This window comes from Frieseomelitta varia, unplaced genomic scaffold (assembly GCF_011392965.1).
Source record: "Frieseomelitta varia isolate USP_RPSP 00005682 unplaced genomic scaffold, Fvar_1.2 scaffold_8, whole genome shotgun sequence".
NCBI lineage: Eukaryota > Metazoa > Arthropoda > Insecta > Hymenoptera > Apidae > Frieseomelitta > Frieseomelitta varia.
The window spans coordinates 106,908-124,724 of NW_025110589.1; the positions used below are offsets into that span (position 1 = coordinate 106,908).

At 32.9% G+C, this 17,817-nt stretch overlaps 1 protein-coding gene and 1 long non-coding RNA gene across 3 annotated transcripts; one reads left to right on the top strand and one right to left on the bottom strand.

The window, feature by feature from the left end:
* The first annotated feature begins 839 nt into the window (after positions 1 to 839).
* On the top strand, positions 840 to 4,082 carry LOC122536113. Its single transcript, XR_006308332.1, has 3 exons — positions 840 to 984; positions 2,975 to 3,203; positions 3,756 to 4,082. It is a non-coding gene; the product is annotated as an uncharacterized LOC122536113 (long non-coding RNA).
* LOC122536112 (5-hydroxytryptamine receptor 1-like) lies at positions 2,556 to 15,551 on the bottom strand. 2 transcript variants are annotated; one of them, XM_043668198.1, is made up of 3 exons: positions 15,513 to 15,551; positions 4,057 to 4,699; positions 2,556 to 3,100 (listed from the first exon to the last, which is right to left on the bottom strand). In XM_043668198.1, exons 1-2 carry the CDS (start codon positions 15,519 to 15,521, stop codon positions 4,064 to 4,066), a joined length of 645 nt encoding a protein of 214 aa, XP_043524133.1. In that variant the 5' UTR covers positions 15,522 to 15,551; the 3' UTR covers positions 2,556 to 3,100; positions 4,057 to 4,063. The 2 variants fall into 2 exon arrangements, 1 of the variants encoding a protein (XP_043524133.1); XR_006308331.1 differs by lacking the exons at positions 4,057 to 4,699; positions 15,513 to 15,551 and adding an exon at positions 3,198 to 3,622.
* Positions 15,552 to 17,817: the final 2,266 nt, after the last annotated feature.

A 17,817-nucleotide genomic window follows, 5' to 3' on the forward strand; every position in this document is an offset into this window, starting at 1 on the left:
TGTTCCTTCGAGATACAGAAGCAATTTGGTTAGATTTACGATATGGACTTTATTGCTCGTTATTTTTCAGATTAACGTTTTAATTTCCTCGTTCGTGTTGCTCTTTATTGCCGGAAGAGCTCCAAATCTTAATTTAGAAAATATTCTTCTTTCATTGTAATTTTGTTTCATTACTTAATTATTCTGTTTGTTACCAACGATTGGCCAAATTTATGATACGGACTTAATTTTCCGCTCTTTTTGAGATTGAGAGTACTCTACTTTCTTTTTCAGTTTTCTTATCACGCAGAAAGAACTCTAAAAAACGGTGCTTTCTAAATTAGAATTTTTATCAAACCCATTTACTAAATATCGTAACGAGTACCCTGCTTCGGATATTTTCTACATTTTCCCGTATAATTCGATATCAAATAAATCAATGAAAATGCAAAATTTTTAAATCTCACCTCTCTCACATTTTGCATTGCTGCCACAGATATAATATTGAACATTCTTCGTAGCGTAATTTTACGCAAAATTGTCGTAACGTTACAATTTAAAATAATTCAATTAACAACAACAAAAGATTATTGTTACAGTAGGAATTTTTTTGCCAAACTTTTTTTGAAACGAATTGTACACAAAAATCCACTAACAAAATCATTCTGAATCAAATGGAAATGGTCCAGAATCCGTATCGTAAACTCGGTCGTCCACGTGCACCTCCAACGCTATTTTTCCACAAAAATAATATCTTCGTGTTTCTCGAAGACAGCTATGCTGATGATATCTTTCGTTTCATTCGACTGGTGGTACTCTTATTTTTATTGACTTGAAAATCTTGCCCTTTTTTTCAGGATTCCTTTGGCCCAATAATTCCAAGGATATTCAACGATTCAAAATGGGAAGCAGATTCTCGCGTAATCGCACTCCAGTGGTGGCAAGCAAACCACTCGATGGTTTTACCACTGCTCTCGCGTGTCACGGGTAATTTCCCATCAGACGGTATGTTTTCCCAATTGACATTTCCCATCGACACTCATTGTTCGTTCGATTTTCTTTCCTCGCTCGTTGAACTCACGTTTCCCTCCTTTTTTTCTTTCTTTTCTTCTTTCAAGCCACGTCTTTCAGGGAACTGCGTTGAGAAATCATCAATCTGGCCGTTGAATCAGGATCGCTCGCAGTTCTCAACGTTCGGCAACGTGCTCTTAGCATAATTGAAGGGAATTTACTTTGCAAGTTTTATTAACTACCGAAATATGTAAATATTGATAATTAATACACCGTGTATTGCGACAAGCGATTTAGTTAATCAACGAAGTGAACGTTTCGTGCTAGAATATCACTTGGATCTTGACTTTGCCTTGCGAAGATCGAAATCGATGTACGCGGAGTGCCGTATAATGAAAGCAAAGGGAAGAAATACAAACTATTAATGTGTACTTTACGTTTGCACGGTGTGCATGTACGCTTTAACAAAAATTATTACCGAATCACATTCAGATCTTTCAGTAGAAATATTTTTCTAATATTTTTTTTACTAGAAATATCTGAAAACTATGAAAACTGAGAGTGATCTGAATTGAAATATTAATTCAATTATTTTTTTTCCCAACCACTTTTTCCAGTCGCCTTTGTCTTTAATTATTAACAATTTAATCAGTAACTTTTTAAACAGTAGGTATATTTTAAAGCGTAGACTACGTATATAAGTCCATGATCGAAAAATTGTTAAAAATTCGAATTATCGAATTATTTTTATTAAAATTAAACTATTAAAGAGTTTAATCCATCTTTCGCTATATTATATAGTTTCGTATAATTGAGCCGTTCAGAAAAATGATATTATTTATTCATTTTCTTGAAATGAATAAATTTATGGTGACTATGAAATGGTTCGTATTAAATATTATTACTACACTATACATAATTATATATAAATATTATATATATGTATGTTATGTTATTAAAAATGACGATATTATACATCATTCTCTTAAAACGAACAAATTTTATGGAAATTTATGGTCATTTGTTTCTTGAAAACTGAATGTCAATCCCGTGTTTAAATTAATTAAAAAAAGAAAATGAAGTTGTTCTGAAACGCTCAATTAAAAACTGGCAAAACATCGTCAACCTCGTGACAAACTTCTCTGATTCCGTTTGAATAAGTCGTATTAAGCTAAGATCCCTTTCGCACTGAATATACTAACCTCGAAACTTTTGATTTCGAATTTACGACTCTTAAATGCAACGACGATCTGTTAGAATTCAATAAATACCCTATCATCGAAAAGACACGGGAAATCAAACTCGGTGAAGTTTCCCTCTTTAATAAATCACTCTCAAGCTTCGCGTTATTTTCACGCCTGTCTCAAACAAATAATTGAATCGTATCGTTCGAGTAGAATAAATCATCTTCGCATCGGTTCGATGCTTGAAACTTTCAAAACGATTTCAAAACGATTGAAACGCACGCCATTTTGCCACGAACTTGATCGATTCTGCGATACTGACGATCGATTGCACTGGTAGACGCGTTTTCTTACTTCTTTCTTTCTTTTTTTTTTTTTCCCCTCGTACATCTAAATCGAAAGTTCCTATTTTCAAGACACATCTCGTATTATTTTCTTTTTTTTTCTTTTTTTTTTTTACTTTTTCTGTTTTGCTAATTACACACCGTTCAGGATTATCGACGCGACACTACACAGATTTTAATTAGTATCCTCTGTACAACGTTTTTTTTTTCGTTTTTTTTTTTTTTTTTTTAATTGAGACCATGATCTCCCACGGAACGTGAGAACTTCCTTCGACACTTCAACCGAGATACGTTCTCACAATCAGTATCGGCTCGATCCAACTGTCCAAGTATTTTTCGAGCGTCTGGTTGTTTCTTGCCTCGCCAGACAATTACGTTTATACCCTAAGAGAATTTTCTTTTTTCTCTCTTTCAATTCTTTCTTTCCTTTTGTTAGTGTTCTTCTTCTCTCCACAGTTGCATTGTTCACGCGATCGCAATCTCGACTTGAAGAAGCGTCTGCCCCGGAACGCGATAGTTCGTTCTTGCTGCCCCGGTCTGTCACTCGTTGCGGAGACAGCGCTTCGGATGACTTCTTCTTTCCTTGTCACGAAACAGAAAGAAGAATTTCATGAGGTCTCGCGTTCGGACGTGTGACCACGCGACAACGTGGATCGATCCAGCTGAAAATAGCAGATACCTGCAGGTCGGGGACAGGGCAATCTCAGATTCTTTGACCCGTTCGAACAATCTGAGCGCCAGCGATTGATCGCAGTCGTCGACTCTACGGAGTCGTTAACGCGTTGACTGTCACGATTTGGCGATATTATTGTGAAAAGTTGTAAACAATTTCTTCTAAATTGTCGAAGTTGAAAAGTAAGGGACACGTCCCGATCATTTTCGTTTGTTGTTTCAGTTTGTGATTCATTAATTTATAATTTATGATTATTTGTTAATTTATAATTTATATGGAGGAATAATAGAATATATAATTTCTGATTTTAGATTATTCGAACGATGTGAATTCACACGCGGGACGCTCTGTCTACTTAATCGAAATAAAACATTCATCGACGTTTATAGAACTGAAACACTTAATTACCTATTTATAAATGTATGACATAACGTAAAATATATATGTAAAACATGAAAAAAAAAAAAAAAAAAAGGAACGTAGGCCAGTCAACGCGTTAACACTCGTCGATCATCGAACGCCCACGAATTACAACAACATTTACTCATGGATCGATTTTTCCAGGAAGTTCCTCTCAGAAGCTACATCCTCAATTCGTCACAATGAAATCTCAATGAAATCTCCGAGTATCTTTGGTCTCGATCAACGTGACGAACAACAACAGGTCCACCGATTAGCCAGTTATTCAAGAAACTACGAAAGTAAGTTAGCTGTTCGCGAGATGATCTACGACCTCGGTTCGCGACAAGCCATAGACATCAACAACGAGCATCGGAGCCTGCCAAAAGGTTCCCGATCGCAGCGATTCACAGTTGATCGAGGTCGGTCTCGAGGGTGTCGCGATCGCCGGAGCGATCGTGGTTACCCCGTGATCACAGGAAACTCTCGTTCGGCGCGCTGGTGGCCACGTCGATCGCCTCGATCCCCTGATTGTTCAGACGTTCCACGTCGTCCATCTCGCCGGTCTTGATCTCGCAGTTGTTGATTGGGTCGCCGTACTGGCTCTGATAGAACTCCTCCCTCATCATGTGGTTCAGGTTACTGCAGCGGAAGTAGAGGATCTCGCGGAACGGTTTTCTGAAGTCTCTGTTGAGCGTCGCGTAGATAATTGGGTTCAACAGGCTGTTGCAGTAACCGAGCCATAGGAACAGGCTCGAGAGGAACGCCGGTATGGCGTCCGGATCCTTGAGGAACGGCCTGACAAGGGCGAGCACGAAGAACGGCAGCCAGCAGACGATGAACGCGCTCATTATGATGCCAAGGGTGGTGCTGGCTTTCCTCTCCTTCGCCAAGTGAAACCTCAGTTTCTTCTGGTGGGGCGAGTTCGTCACGCTGCAGGTGCTGTTCAGGTGGTTTCGCACGATCGTCGACTTGGTCGACGCCATCGGCGGCGTGGTCGTCGTGGACGACGTGAGGACGGGCTTCTCGAGCTTCTGCAGCATCGGGCACTGGGACTCGTTGCTCTTGCGGGGCCCGCCGGCGAAACATCGCACCGCGTGACCGCTGCACTGCAACACCAAAGTTGAAGCCTTATTAAATTTGTACACTTATATACTTATATTACATGATTTAGAACTGGCCTCTTCCCTTTTTCGCAGTTTCTATTATACATATTATATCATTATATTACACAATATGAAAATAGATATAAAATATCCGAGGTTTAATATTTTTATATCAATATTTATATTAATATCAATATCAAATATCAAATTTATATTAATATTAATATACATATATTTGTATTTATATTAATATCAAATTTATTATATTTATTATATTTATATTTATATTGTTATTTATATTAATTAATATCAAAATTATATTATTTATATTAAATAATAATATTAATTTATATTATTATTTATATATTATTTATAATTTATATTAATTATATTATTATTTATATTAATATCAAATTTATATTATAATTTGTATCAATATCAAATATATAATCAATATCAAATTATATTAATATCAAATTTATATTAATATTTATATCAATATCAAATTTGTATTATTATTTATATTAATATCAATATCAAATATGTATTAATATTAATATCAATATCAAATATATATTAATATTTATATTAATATGAAATTTATATTAATATTTATATGAATATTTTCCAACCTTCTAATTATGTTCCTAAAAGAAATATGTATTTGCATAAAGATCCGCAGTCTTTGACTGCATTTTCGTGGATGTATCTATCCAACAGACGGATAGCTTTGAAAGAGTTGGAGTCTCTTTCGCGGAGACTTTCGAATGCGTCCTTTTTGACGGTTGTTAACTGTGCACGATGATCGATTCGTTGGTATGCACGATATATATATATATGTATATATGGCGTTTCTGTTGTGGTTTGAACTTCTGTGAGCTTGACATTTTTTGACTGCAACGAATGGACGGAGGAATGGTGGTCAACCTTCGCGGTTGAACTGATATGGCCATTTAAGTAAAGGTTTGGTTAACAAATAATCCAACATGTATTTCATATAGAACAGACGAAGAATCGTATTTTAGAAAATTGTCATTCAAGAATAATTTTATGAGCTTCTCAAATCGTATCTTTGGGAAATTGTTATTTAAAAATAATTTTATAAGCTTCTTAAAGCGTACGCATCGCAGCATATATTATATTACAATAAAAAGGAGAGTCTTTAATTGTGTTATCAAAAACAAATCTCAGCAAGAAAATACAATATAGTATTTAAAATATAATTCCACATCGATGCAAATTTAACGAGAGACAATTAGACAGCAATTACTCTATTAAAACAAATCACTTGATGGCACCTCGTCATGTAAGAACTTGCGACTTCTCTGTAATTTTCAAAATAATGCGAAACATGATATTCGATATAAACAAATGCAATAAATAAAACGAGTAAATTATTTCGAACGGAATTGAACGTTACAGTTAATGAAAAGGAGAAAAATCGATTATTGCGGCAAACAAAAGTTTCAATTAAATTCTTCCCGCGACAATCACGTACAATTAGCGTGAGCAGATAGAAAATATAATTGACAAAGAACGCGTGTGTAGTACGCGAGATTCGCGCACGTGCATTCATGAATTACACGCTACAGGCACGTACCCGAATTGAACTCGCAGTTCTATGGACACGATAACAACGTTACTGCGGTCCCCTCGATTCTTCCGGTGAAACAAATCTCTCGTGTATACCGTGGCAACCAGATACTGATAAACAGTTATCACAGTAAATACGAAACTTCGTGTTTTGATATGTCCACCGCAACGTTTTGTAGATTGCAAGTAACTCCAACAGAGAAAATTATACACAGTGTTTCGTAACTTGTAGGACCCACTTCGGGAGCTGATTGCACGCCTAAAAGTAATGAAATAAAGTCATATAAATATATGTCCTATTTGTCTTTCTTTATGAGATATAATGAATTTTATAAACTAGAGCAAACTCTAGTAAGCTAGTTTTACCGGGGATGGTATATTCAATTTTCATAATAATCATAATTGGGATGAAGAAAACCCACATGTTATTGTGCATTCAAGACATCAACACCAGTTTAGTTTAAACGTATGGGCAGGAATAATTGATAAATTTTTGATTGGACCTTTTTTTCTTGATGGGAAACTAACAGGCGCAAAGCACGTTGATTTTTTGAGCATGCGTTTACACGAAATATTAGAGCAAGTTCCAGTCGATGTTAGACTTCGTATGCGGTTTATGCATGATGGAGCTCCGCCGCATTTTAGTTGAGTGGCTAGGCAATTTTTAAATCAACACTTTGCAAATAAATGGATTGGTCGTGGAGGTCTCGTTGCATGGCCAGCTCGTTCTCCGGATTTGAATTCATTAGATTTTCATTTGTGGGGACATTTAAAATCTATTGTATACGCAACACCGATTGAAAATGCTGAAATACTACGAAATAGAATAGAGCAAGGCTTCCGACAAATTCGAGAAACACCAGGAATGATAGAGAGAGTAACCAGATGAATGACAAGACGCATGCAGGCTTGTCNTCAAATGCAAGGTGGTCATTTCGAGCATCTTTTGTAAAAGTAATTAAAACAGAAAATTCATTGTATCTCATAAACGAAGACAGATAGGACATATATTCATATGACTTCTTTTCATTATTTTTAGGCGTACAATCAACTCCCGAAATGGGTCCCACACGTTACGAAACACCCTGTATAATACGTAGTGTCTCGGTAACTCTATTAGAAAGCGATATCTTATTATTAACGAAATGTTCGAAGAATGCATCGTATGGTCCATAAGAGCTCGTATTATCACGTGAATATTTAGATCATAATCATTTAACAATTAATAAATAGGTTCATAGGAATAGAAATAGGAATATTTTTATTTATAATTAATTTCATGTAGAAAATATATATGAGAGTTGAGTTTAAGTGCAGGTTTCCTGAGATTTAGAACAATTGGAGTTGTTACTATCGAAATTTTAAACAACTGAAATTTTTATTAGTGAATCGGATATAAAAAAAAACTGTGGGAAACCTCGATCGCTAATAGTTTATTTTCTTATTTTTCGACAAACGCGTTACGGAACGATGCAGTATATTTTGTAAAAGCATTTCCCAAGCCTTTTCCTCCTTTCTATTTTACAATTTTATTAGAATTTCTTTTAATATTATCTTTTGTTCGCGAACTTTTATGCAAATTCATGTTTTTAAGAGTCTAATTAAAAAGTTAGAATCTCCGTAGAAAGAGGCACTATATTCTGAACGTTTTATATGCTTTGTACATTGTGTGCGCGAGTTTCCATTTTATAATTTTCTATAAATGCACAAAAATTATAATAACAAGGGCAATAAAGAATTAAAGAAAGATTAAATGTGCAATCCGGAAAATTATTCTTCGTGTATTTTTTTTTTTTTTTGAGAGTTGACCGCCGTACATTACGCATGAATTTTAATTAAATCCAAACGATTTTTATCCGTGGAGTCATTTAAAATTCATAGCATATTTTACATCAGTGTCCCTGCAAGAATTATGCGCTTACGTAATGTACATGGCGATGCAATATTTAATACATAAATATGTATTAAATAATTTAATTAAATATAATATATTCATTCATTAAACACACACGTGTAATTCATATTTTTCATCGATTAATATTTGCCGAAACTTTTCTTCCATTTTCAAATATATGTAAAATTTGTAAAACTTTTACATTTATGATGTTTACTTGAATCGATTTACGCCTCATTTAACTATAGATATTTAACAATTTCGTACAAATATAATCTTTGACTTTATATAACTATCGTACAATCCTCTTTTGTTTTTAAATAAATTTTCCATAAATCTCTCGTTAACAGTTGACTGTAAAAATATTAGCAATAGAGGGTCTGAATTTTTCATTCAGACGTTTTAACATAATCTACACACTATACTTCTAATTTAGTTTATTGCATATTTATATTGTATTTGCATATAATTTAATGCATATTTATTAAGTTATTACCAGGCTGTCAATGTTTATGTAAATTTAAATGCAAAAGTCTAAAAGTTCAAGTTATGTATTTAATGGATGGAAATTTTCTGTGAAAGTCTATAGAGTGAACGTAGTATATAAATATATGAAAAAAACGTCTAAAATAAAATATTTAGTATCATATTAATTTTCTATAAAACTTGAGTTAAATTCAAATTTCTAGTTAAAAATTCATTTTGACTCGCAACATAAAATGTTGTTATAAAATTGTAAACGATCGCACTTTAGTTATTGTACATTAATCGTTTTGATGTCTTGACATGGGTTATGATAATAATTCTCCTTGACAACTCGAACGTAACGTCGGACCTAACCCGTTCCCTTGTCAAATATGTATACATACGAACCCCTTAGGACCTCGACCTGCATTTTGGTTCCACCGGATATTCACGTTATTGCAACTTTGACGGGAAGTTGGTGCGTTGTTCGGTATAGTAAATCGTGCGACGTGAAAATAATTCGAAGCTCTTTAGCCAAACGATTACAGGTAACGTGTTAAACTAGTTAAAGTAATTGGGAAATCACTAAATAAAATTAATTAATTCCACAAGTGCAATTTTTATTGATTATTTTGTGATATTAATAGTGATGAACGTTTATTGTGAAGTAAAGACCATTTTATTTAATACATTATATGTATTGTATAAAATATTTCGAAATTCTATTAATATATATTATTGCAAACGTATGTGTGTGATAAAAAAATTAGTGTACAGCATGAATTATCTTTATGATCTTAAACACGTACACAAGTCCATACATATTTATTTAATTGTATAGTAAATATTACAATAATATATATAATATTGCACAATAATTATTAATATTACAATAATACTACAATAAATTTAGGGATTTATTTTTCAATTTTATCTAATAAATAAATAATAAAATAAAAGTTTACAAAGTGTTTAGAATTTCTGTTTTTTGTTTAAATAGGTATTCAAAATTCCTTGATAACAATTTGATAACTGATTATAAGTAAAAATGTTTTTATAATAATCCCATTGAATATTGAGAGTTATTGAGACAATGAGATCGTGTTTATTTCACTTACTATACATTACAATAACAAATAGTTTGCTCTCAATATTTTATACATTCTCGCAATTTTCCACAAATACAGTTTAATAATGATTGCTTGTATCATCAAATAAACATTGACAGAAATTTCCAATTTCATCTGTCTCTGTGTATATTAACGTCTGAAAATTTCTAATTTCTAATGCGCGTCTATTTAACAAGGTCTGAATAATTTCCTCCACGTGTGATTTCATTTTCAGTCAAGATGACGAAGATATTCCAGCGAAGAGCATTCTAATGAATTAGACCTCAAGACGTGCGTATATAAGTACGTCGGGTAAGTCTGTAATTAACGATTCGGTCAGTCTGACTTTTCGGATGGTTTGAGGTTGGTTCACTGACCCGAAAATCTAACTAGTTGAATCGCGATCCGCACGAACGGACAGAGTTCTATGCCGCTTTGCCGTGGATAAACAGATTAGTCCACTGAAATTCCAACGAGGCTGATTGCAAGGTCATTTTACCGTCCGCTTGATAATTATCAAACGAAAGTCCACTAGATGATCAATAAATTACGCTTTTTAAATGAATTAATTATATTCGTTTGCAATGTAATTCGAAGACAGGAACCGAAGAAAGTCATCTTTTTTATTGAAAACATTAATATTAACAGACATAAATAATTTAATTGTTTCAAATGAATTATTCAAACTATAAAATAATGCATTTCTATTTTCGCATATTATTTAACAATTTTAACTATTTTACTAGAACAGAATTGAATCCGTAATTAAATTCCTTTATTTATTACTTTGTAATATAGTAACAATTTAACAATAAATTCTTTTCTACAACATTTCTAAATACTATTTAAAATTTTTAATTGATCATTCGTAGCAATCGAGTCACTGATACATTTCTACGAAATTTTAATTAGTCGTTTCGCACTGTTAACGACCAAAGATTCAAATTAATCTCGACTGATGCGGAAACAAGAGCTCCGTCGCGTGCGCGCATCGACCAAATTTTACAAGTGAATTTTTAAAAATAATATATTTCTGATTGTTCTGATATTCACCTGCACATTTTAGTTTCGCAGTGAATTCAAAAAGACACACATCTTTGCTCCTTTCAATGGAAATATCTTCCGTTGTTAACGGAAGGAAAAACTGTTTACGACGTAAAGCGTATTATCAAATCGACTTTGCCAAATAAATCAGGACGCATTTAGATTACGTACTTATTCCAAATAGTTCGTGCGAAGAAAAAACCGTATTATCATAGATTATCATGGAGGAACTCTGCGGGATTTACGACAATAACGTACGGTCGGAATGACCATTGAATATTAATGAGATTATCAGAATAAGCTGGGTTTTACATATACGAACACGGCTCCCGATAATAACTTTTACCAGCGGAATTATGTCGATGCAAATCGAACGCGATGTAACATTAAGACGATAGTTACAACCAAGCCGAAGAAGAAGAATAGTTCCGATTATTGCGACACTTTCTTAAGAATAATGGGTGGAAAAATTGATACAGTGAAATTATCTGAATTTATTATGAAATTTACATCTTGTTTTCTATTCTTATAGATGTCGCGCCAATCCAACAGGATCGTTCAGCAGCTATATCAATTTATTTACAAAACAGATAAAGATAATACAGACACAAGAGAAGAAATATAAATGTCACATTGAAAATTGCCACATTGAATGAAATTAAATGAAAAATTTGAGTAATTCAAGTATGTGTTGACAATAAATATATCATGTAAATGTATAATAATAATGTCTTCTCCTACATATATAATGTATTATAATAATATCATGTATTATAATAATAATGTCTTCTCCTACATATATAATAATATCACTGTATAAAAGTGATTAATTCAAACAGAAATGTCAAAAATTAAAAGAATCAAAGAACCTCTCTTAATTTCCTTCAGTTTTCCTAATTAGGCTCTCCTAATTGAGTTCATCTCTTGAATGTTACGCATGTTTATTGCATTATGCAATATAAAACAAATGCAATGTAACAAACTAATCTATATACAACATGAAACAATCAGATAAAGAGAGACGTTTCTCTTTGACACGGTTCTCTAAAATTCAACGACCACCCAGTGGGTGGGAAGAGGGTGTTAATCGAACGACCGTGACAAAACACACGATGAAATTGATTCTCTCAAGCGTCGCACGGAGCTTTCTTCTCTTCTTCGCGAGATAATTTCACCAGTGCGGTTTCTCGCAGTTGGGTCATAAACACCGTTGATGACGGGTGGATTCGAGCAGTGGAAACGAACCGTTTGAGAAAACCGGTCGGCGGAAACACAGACGAACGGAAACGCGGATGAACGTAACCCGCGTCGTCACGAATGCAGATGACATTCTGGATAATTGAGAGAGGGAGAGGCCGCGGGTGGTTTGAGCTGAAGCCGGAATCAGTGGCGCGGAAGAGAAATCCAGTAGGTTAGCTCCGCCACCAAGAGAATTACCTTCCCTGTTCGTCCGATTATTTTTATCGCCTTGCACCACCCTTTTCCTTCTTACGCCCCGATTTTACGACAGATCATAATCCCGCGAGTGTTGAAATTCCAACGACTGACGCGACGAGAACAGAATAACAGAGGAACGTACTATAACTTGTGATTGGATTACGGATATTTGTGCAAATTCGTTCCATTTCTATAAAATGGAGTTGAAGAGAAGGAAGGAACGTTGGTAGATTATTACTATACTTACTATGATGTTACAAGTAAACTAAATAGTGGGTATTTTGTAGTTATTGCACAAAATTGTTTACAATTTCAAATAATAATTAGATATTAATTTGAATGCAGGTTAAATGTTAAGAGATTGAATTTTAAATACACTAGAAATTTATTTCTATTTATTGCTGTTTGGATGTTTATAATGTAAAATTTATAATTTTATAAATAATTACTATAAGTAATATTATTCCATTATTTTATTATTACTGTTAGTAATTATTGTAATATTATTTATTTATAAGTTGTATTATAATTATTATTTGTAATGAGTTATATTATAAGTATTATTTGTAATAAGTTATATTATAATTATTATTTATAATAAGTAATATTATTTATTGTAAGTAATATTATTTTATTACTTTATTATTATTATTAGTGATTATTGTAAGTAATATTATTTTATTCATAATTTATATTTTTAATTACTAATTTAAATATTTTAAATACAACAAGATTTACTTATTAAATTATTTTACTTACTACACATATATGCAAATGCATTATTATATTGTTTGAATTTTTATATAATTTTAAACAAGGTACATATGTATAATAACGTATAATGTATTACGTTATATTGTTATATATTATACATTATAATGTAATTACTCATTAAATATACGTGCGTTCTATGGAATTTTGCAGCTTCATATTTCTCACAAATGCATAAATACGATCTAGTTATGATTTTCTTCTTCTCTCTTTTTTCCCCCGATTCTCTGGAAAGATGCTGTTTTAATGAGATGGCTAGATTGCGTGTGATTATGCATCAGCGGCGAATTTTGCATAATATGCAAAAATATACAGAATATTTCAGCTTTTTTTTTTTTAAATCCAACCCAAACCTAACTTCTAAACTTTCTTTCTAAGAACACTCTTAGATTAAAGTGTAAATTACACTTTGGTTTTCAGTTACTTTGTATGTAAGTAAAAATCTGTTAGTCAACTAGATTGATCTGAAGATTAATTAAAATCTCCGAACTTTGATACGGAGAACGAACTTATGAATTAATGAAACGACAAACGTGAAAGCCTCGCAACGTAGCCAGGATACTTTGTATTCTTGATAGATGAATTTCGTAATTAGCCACGTTCGAATAATTTGCAAAAAAAAAAAAGAAAGAAAAAATTACACAACTCATGTCGAGTTTACGAACGTGGTTGGTGATTAATTGCCGCGAAGTTTGTTTCAATGTTCCATCTGTTCCGTTCAAATAACTGCGATTATCCTATAAATTGAGTTTTCATTCCTCCATAGTTCCCATCATTATTAGAAATAATTGTTAAGGCGAGCAAATCATTCATTTTGGACCAATTCCAAAAAATTGTACAACGATCATTCATTAAAAAGCACCGCGCAAACGAACGTTACGATTAACTCTCACTGAGTGTATTTAAAATATCCAAATTTCTTTTCATTTAAATGATTAAATCAAAATGTTACCTTCGCAAAGCTATTTTTTTTTTTTTTTTAAGAAATTACGCGCCAAAGAGATGTCTTTTTGAAATAATCGACCGATTCGTAACAGATGACTGAAAGAAAGGAAACGCGTTCCGACAATACTAGCGATGAAACGCAACGACTGTTTTATCGCGTTATCTCGCGAAATTCATGTTTACCGGCAGTTTCATAATCGCCTTAAACTCACTTGAGAAATTTTAAATGGAACTTCAACGGTGAAGTCGAAGTCGTTCCCGGATAAAAGGGTTGTAATTATGAAACTGGCTGCAATCTTGTTTAGAAGTGGGAGAGGCAGGGCGCAAAGGGATCGTGCGTTGTTAGATGAATATTTAACAAAGGCAGAAGTTTCTGCAAACGATCGACGCTCGCCGTTATACTACTCGCGGTGTATACACACATCGTGTGTGTGTGTGTGTGTGTGTGTGTAGCGTACGCACACACTTGGAATAAATTCAACTTCGTTTGCGTTGCGTGGGGTTCAATACATAATACGTTCACTTTGAAAACCCATTACACGGAAATTGCAATTGTAGAATTTTAGATCGTTAAAAGGGTTCCTTTGTTTTTTTCTACTTGCTGTTTGACTTCGACTGATTTCGATAGTTATCATCGAAATAATTCGTGAGAGAATATATCGACAAAGTGATTCAAAGTGTATTTATTGTTATTCGTAGTTCTTTATTTTTCACGGACGTTTGTGAAAATTTTGGTGAACGTGACTAAATTTTTTTCATCTACCAAAAGTTATAATATATATTGGTAAAGTCTTTGTCTTTGATTTATTGTCCACTTATTATTAGAAGTATTCAAATGGAAAAGTAATAAATACAAAAATCGAAGGGTTCACGGCAAAGATTTCCTAACTTTTTGAGTAATAGTGAAATAAAACGATCTGTCAAATAGATATTAATTGACAAAATCTTTGTCATGATCTTTCAATCACTTTTCTGATTGGAAGAAGAACAATATGAATTATTGTACATTGTTCGGATTAATTAAGTTTCGAGAATAATTTTAAAGAACAAGTAGCAATAATATTTGTTAATAAACAGCGGATTTTTATATACTTATATGCCTGCACTTTAAAATAAAAATTTCCACGGAATGCGCAAAATATGAGAAATTACATTAAATATCCAAAGTGTAGTGCTTTCAATGATATTTGATACGTGAAACAATTTTCTACCAAGGTTCTATCTTTTTAATCGTATTCTGAAAATGTACGAATTCGGATAGAAATCCGCAGTTTGGTAACGTTGAAATTTCAATGCGTGTAATGTTATACATTAATGTGGAAATTCCAATTTTAATTTTAATTTTAATATTAAAAGTTTAATTCCGATAAAAGATTTAGAACATTTTCTGAAAGATTGTGCGAGAAGCATTCGTGATCGCGTTTCTCGCGTGAAGTTCATTCTCGTTGCACCGTGATGTGAAGCTTTTAAAAAAGAGAAGCAACTGCTCGACAAATCGTATCTAACAATCGACTAGTGAATCTATAATTGCTAGATTGATATTTAATGGTTGTCTTACCGCTCTCATATTATCCTGCGTATCGCCACGAGGGTTCGATCGTATCTACAACAAAACGTTTTACGAACACTTTCAGACTCACAGTTTACATGATAAAATACGAAACGTTGTGCTACTAGATGCGAGTTCGCAGAGATGAAACGTACATTCATCGGGATGTACAAATTCGTGGTCGATAAAAAGATCGATGCTCGAATGATTGGCAATTATTAAAATCTCAAATCTGAACGACCAAGAATCGCCGCTACGTTGAAAGGGTTACTAAAAGCAAAAGAGTTTGAACAATGAGTGTATTCTAAAGCTCAATCAGTGGAAGGGAAATCAAAAGAAACACGAAACTTGAGCGAAGAGGAACTTGAAAATGGAAGTTTGAGCGAGTAGTTTGAATTTTATTTTCGCGCTTCAATGGCAAAAATTAAGGAACGATTACAACATTTCTGTGAAATGGACGTTCAAAAAACCAAGGAAATTCAATCGTGAAATAAAATCGGAGGGTTTGAAAAAATATAATAAATATAATAAATATAAAGGCCGAGAGAAAATGTCACGAACGTCGAGATTCGAATCGTTCAAATTTCTACATTTCGAGGTTTTCTCCTGCGGTGGAACGATCAAGAAATAAAACATGCTTCGCTAGGCTCGTAAGCCAACTAATCTCGCAGATAACCTCGGACAGCTTGCGTAAATTAAATTCGTAAAAACCCAGTATATACGAAATTAGGACGAGTCTGCTGTGCTACGTGCACGAAATTTCATTCAATCGTTCGGCAACTCGCGATATCGCTCCTTATTTCCTCTGTAAAAATAACAGAGGCATCGCGAAACGAACGTGGCTTTACCCTTATCGCGCAATTTATGCGCCGCTGAAGACAGATTCCATTTTGATAACACGAAACGATACTACACAGTTCCAGGGGAACGGTCTGTCTGTGCTACGGATCTTTAGTACTGAGTTCCTGAAAGTTGATTTCGTTAGGATTTCGCTCTGACTTTCTTCGATTAGATTTCGATCTCGACGGATCTTGATTGAAAGTTTAATGGCAGACGATTCTTCCCGACTCGCGAATCATCGTTCTGATAATTAACACTTTGCCCTCGAAAACTTTTTTGCGTATCATCCACCAGCAATTTATTTCACTTCGAATAAAATGACGTGGCGTTGAAAGTAATCGTTCAAATGGCGTTTAACACGAAACTTTGTTGATTATATCTTTCTGACGATCTTTATATTTGAAACGATCATTCATTCTTTGCTAGAATGAATATAATATAATAAGATATATTATGTATGATATAATATAATATAATATATAATATAATATAATATAATATAATATAATATAATATAATATAACATAATATAATAATAAGATATATAATATAATATATGAGAGTTAATGATACATGGTTTTATACATGGTTGATTATATCTTTCTGACGATGTTTAAATTTGAAACGATCATCAACATGCATCGCGACTTTGCTAGAATGTATATAATATAATAAGATATATTATGTATGAGATAGTATAATATAATATAATATAATACAATATAATATATAATAATAAGATATAATAAAATAATAAGATATATAATATAATATATGAGAGTTAATGATACATAGTTTCAATCCCTGGAAAAATAATATCCGCCGCCATTATTTTTCAACTTTTGTAAGAAGCGAATGAGATGTGTCTAGCTAATGTGAATTATTCCAACCGAGTGTTATAATTTCATTAATATCTTTGTTTATTTTTGAATACAACGTTTGTCAAATTATAAAGCATTAAAATATCCTTGACACTTGGCACGATAATGTATCATTATTTTTTTTCACATGTTTAAAAACCATAACGACCGGCAACGCTACAATAATGTCACGTCAATGCCGGTAACTAATGACGTTACTGTGATTTTCAACGATTAATGACCACTAAAGAATAAATTTGTAATAAATTATAACAAACGCACGTGTCCTGCGATAATTAATTATTAACAGAATTTGCTAAACATATTTCTAAATATACACAACACCTTCAACATCCTTAACCCAGACAATAAGTCTAACCTCTCTAAAAACAAATTCAAGCTAAACTGAATTTTGCAACGGTTCGTCTTCTCGACGGTAAAACCTTTTTTCTTGTTTTTCTTTTTTATCGCGCGTACTCACGTTTGAAACTAAAAATGGGGAAAATACTAAAAACACGTCGCGCACGAGGAGAGAGAAAAATTTCTCCCCTCACTTGTTACGAACAAAAAAAAAAAAAAAAAAAAAAAAAAAAAAAAAAAAAAAAAAAAAAAAA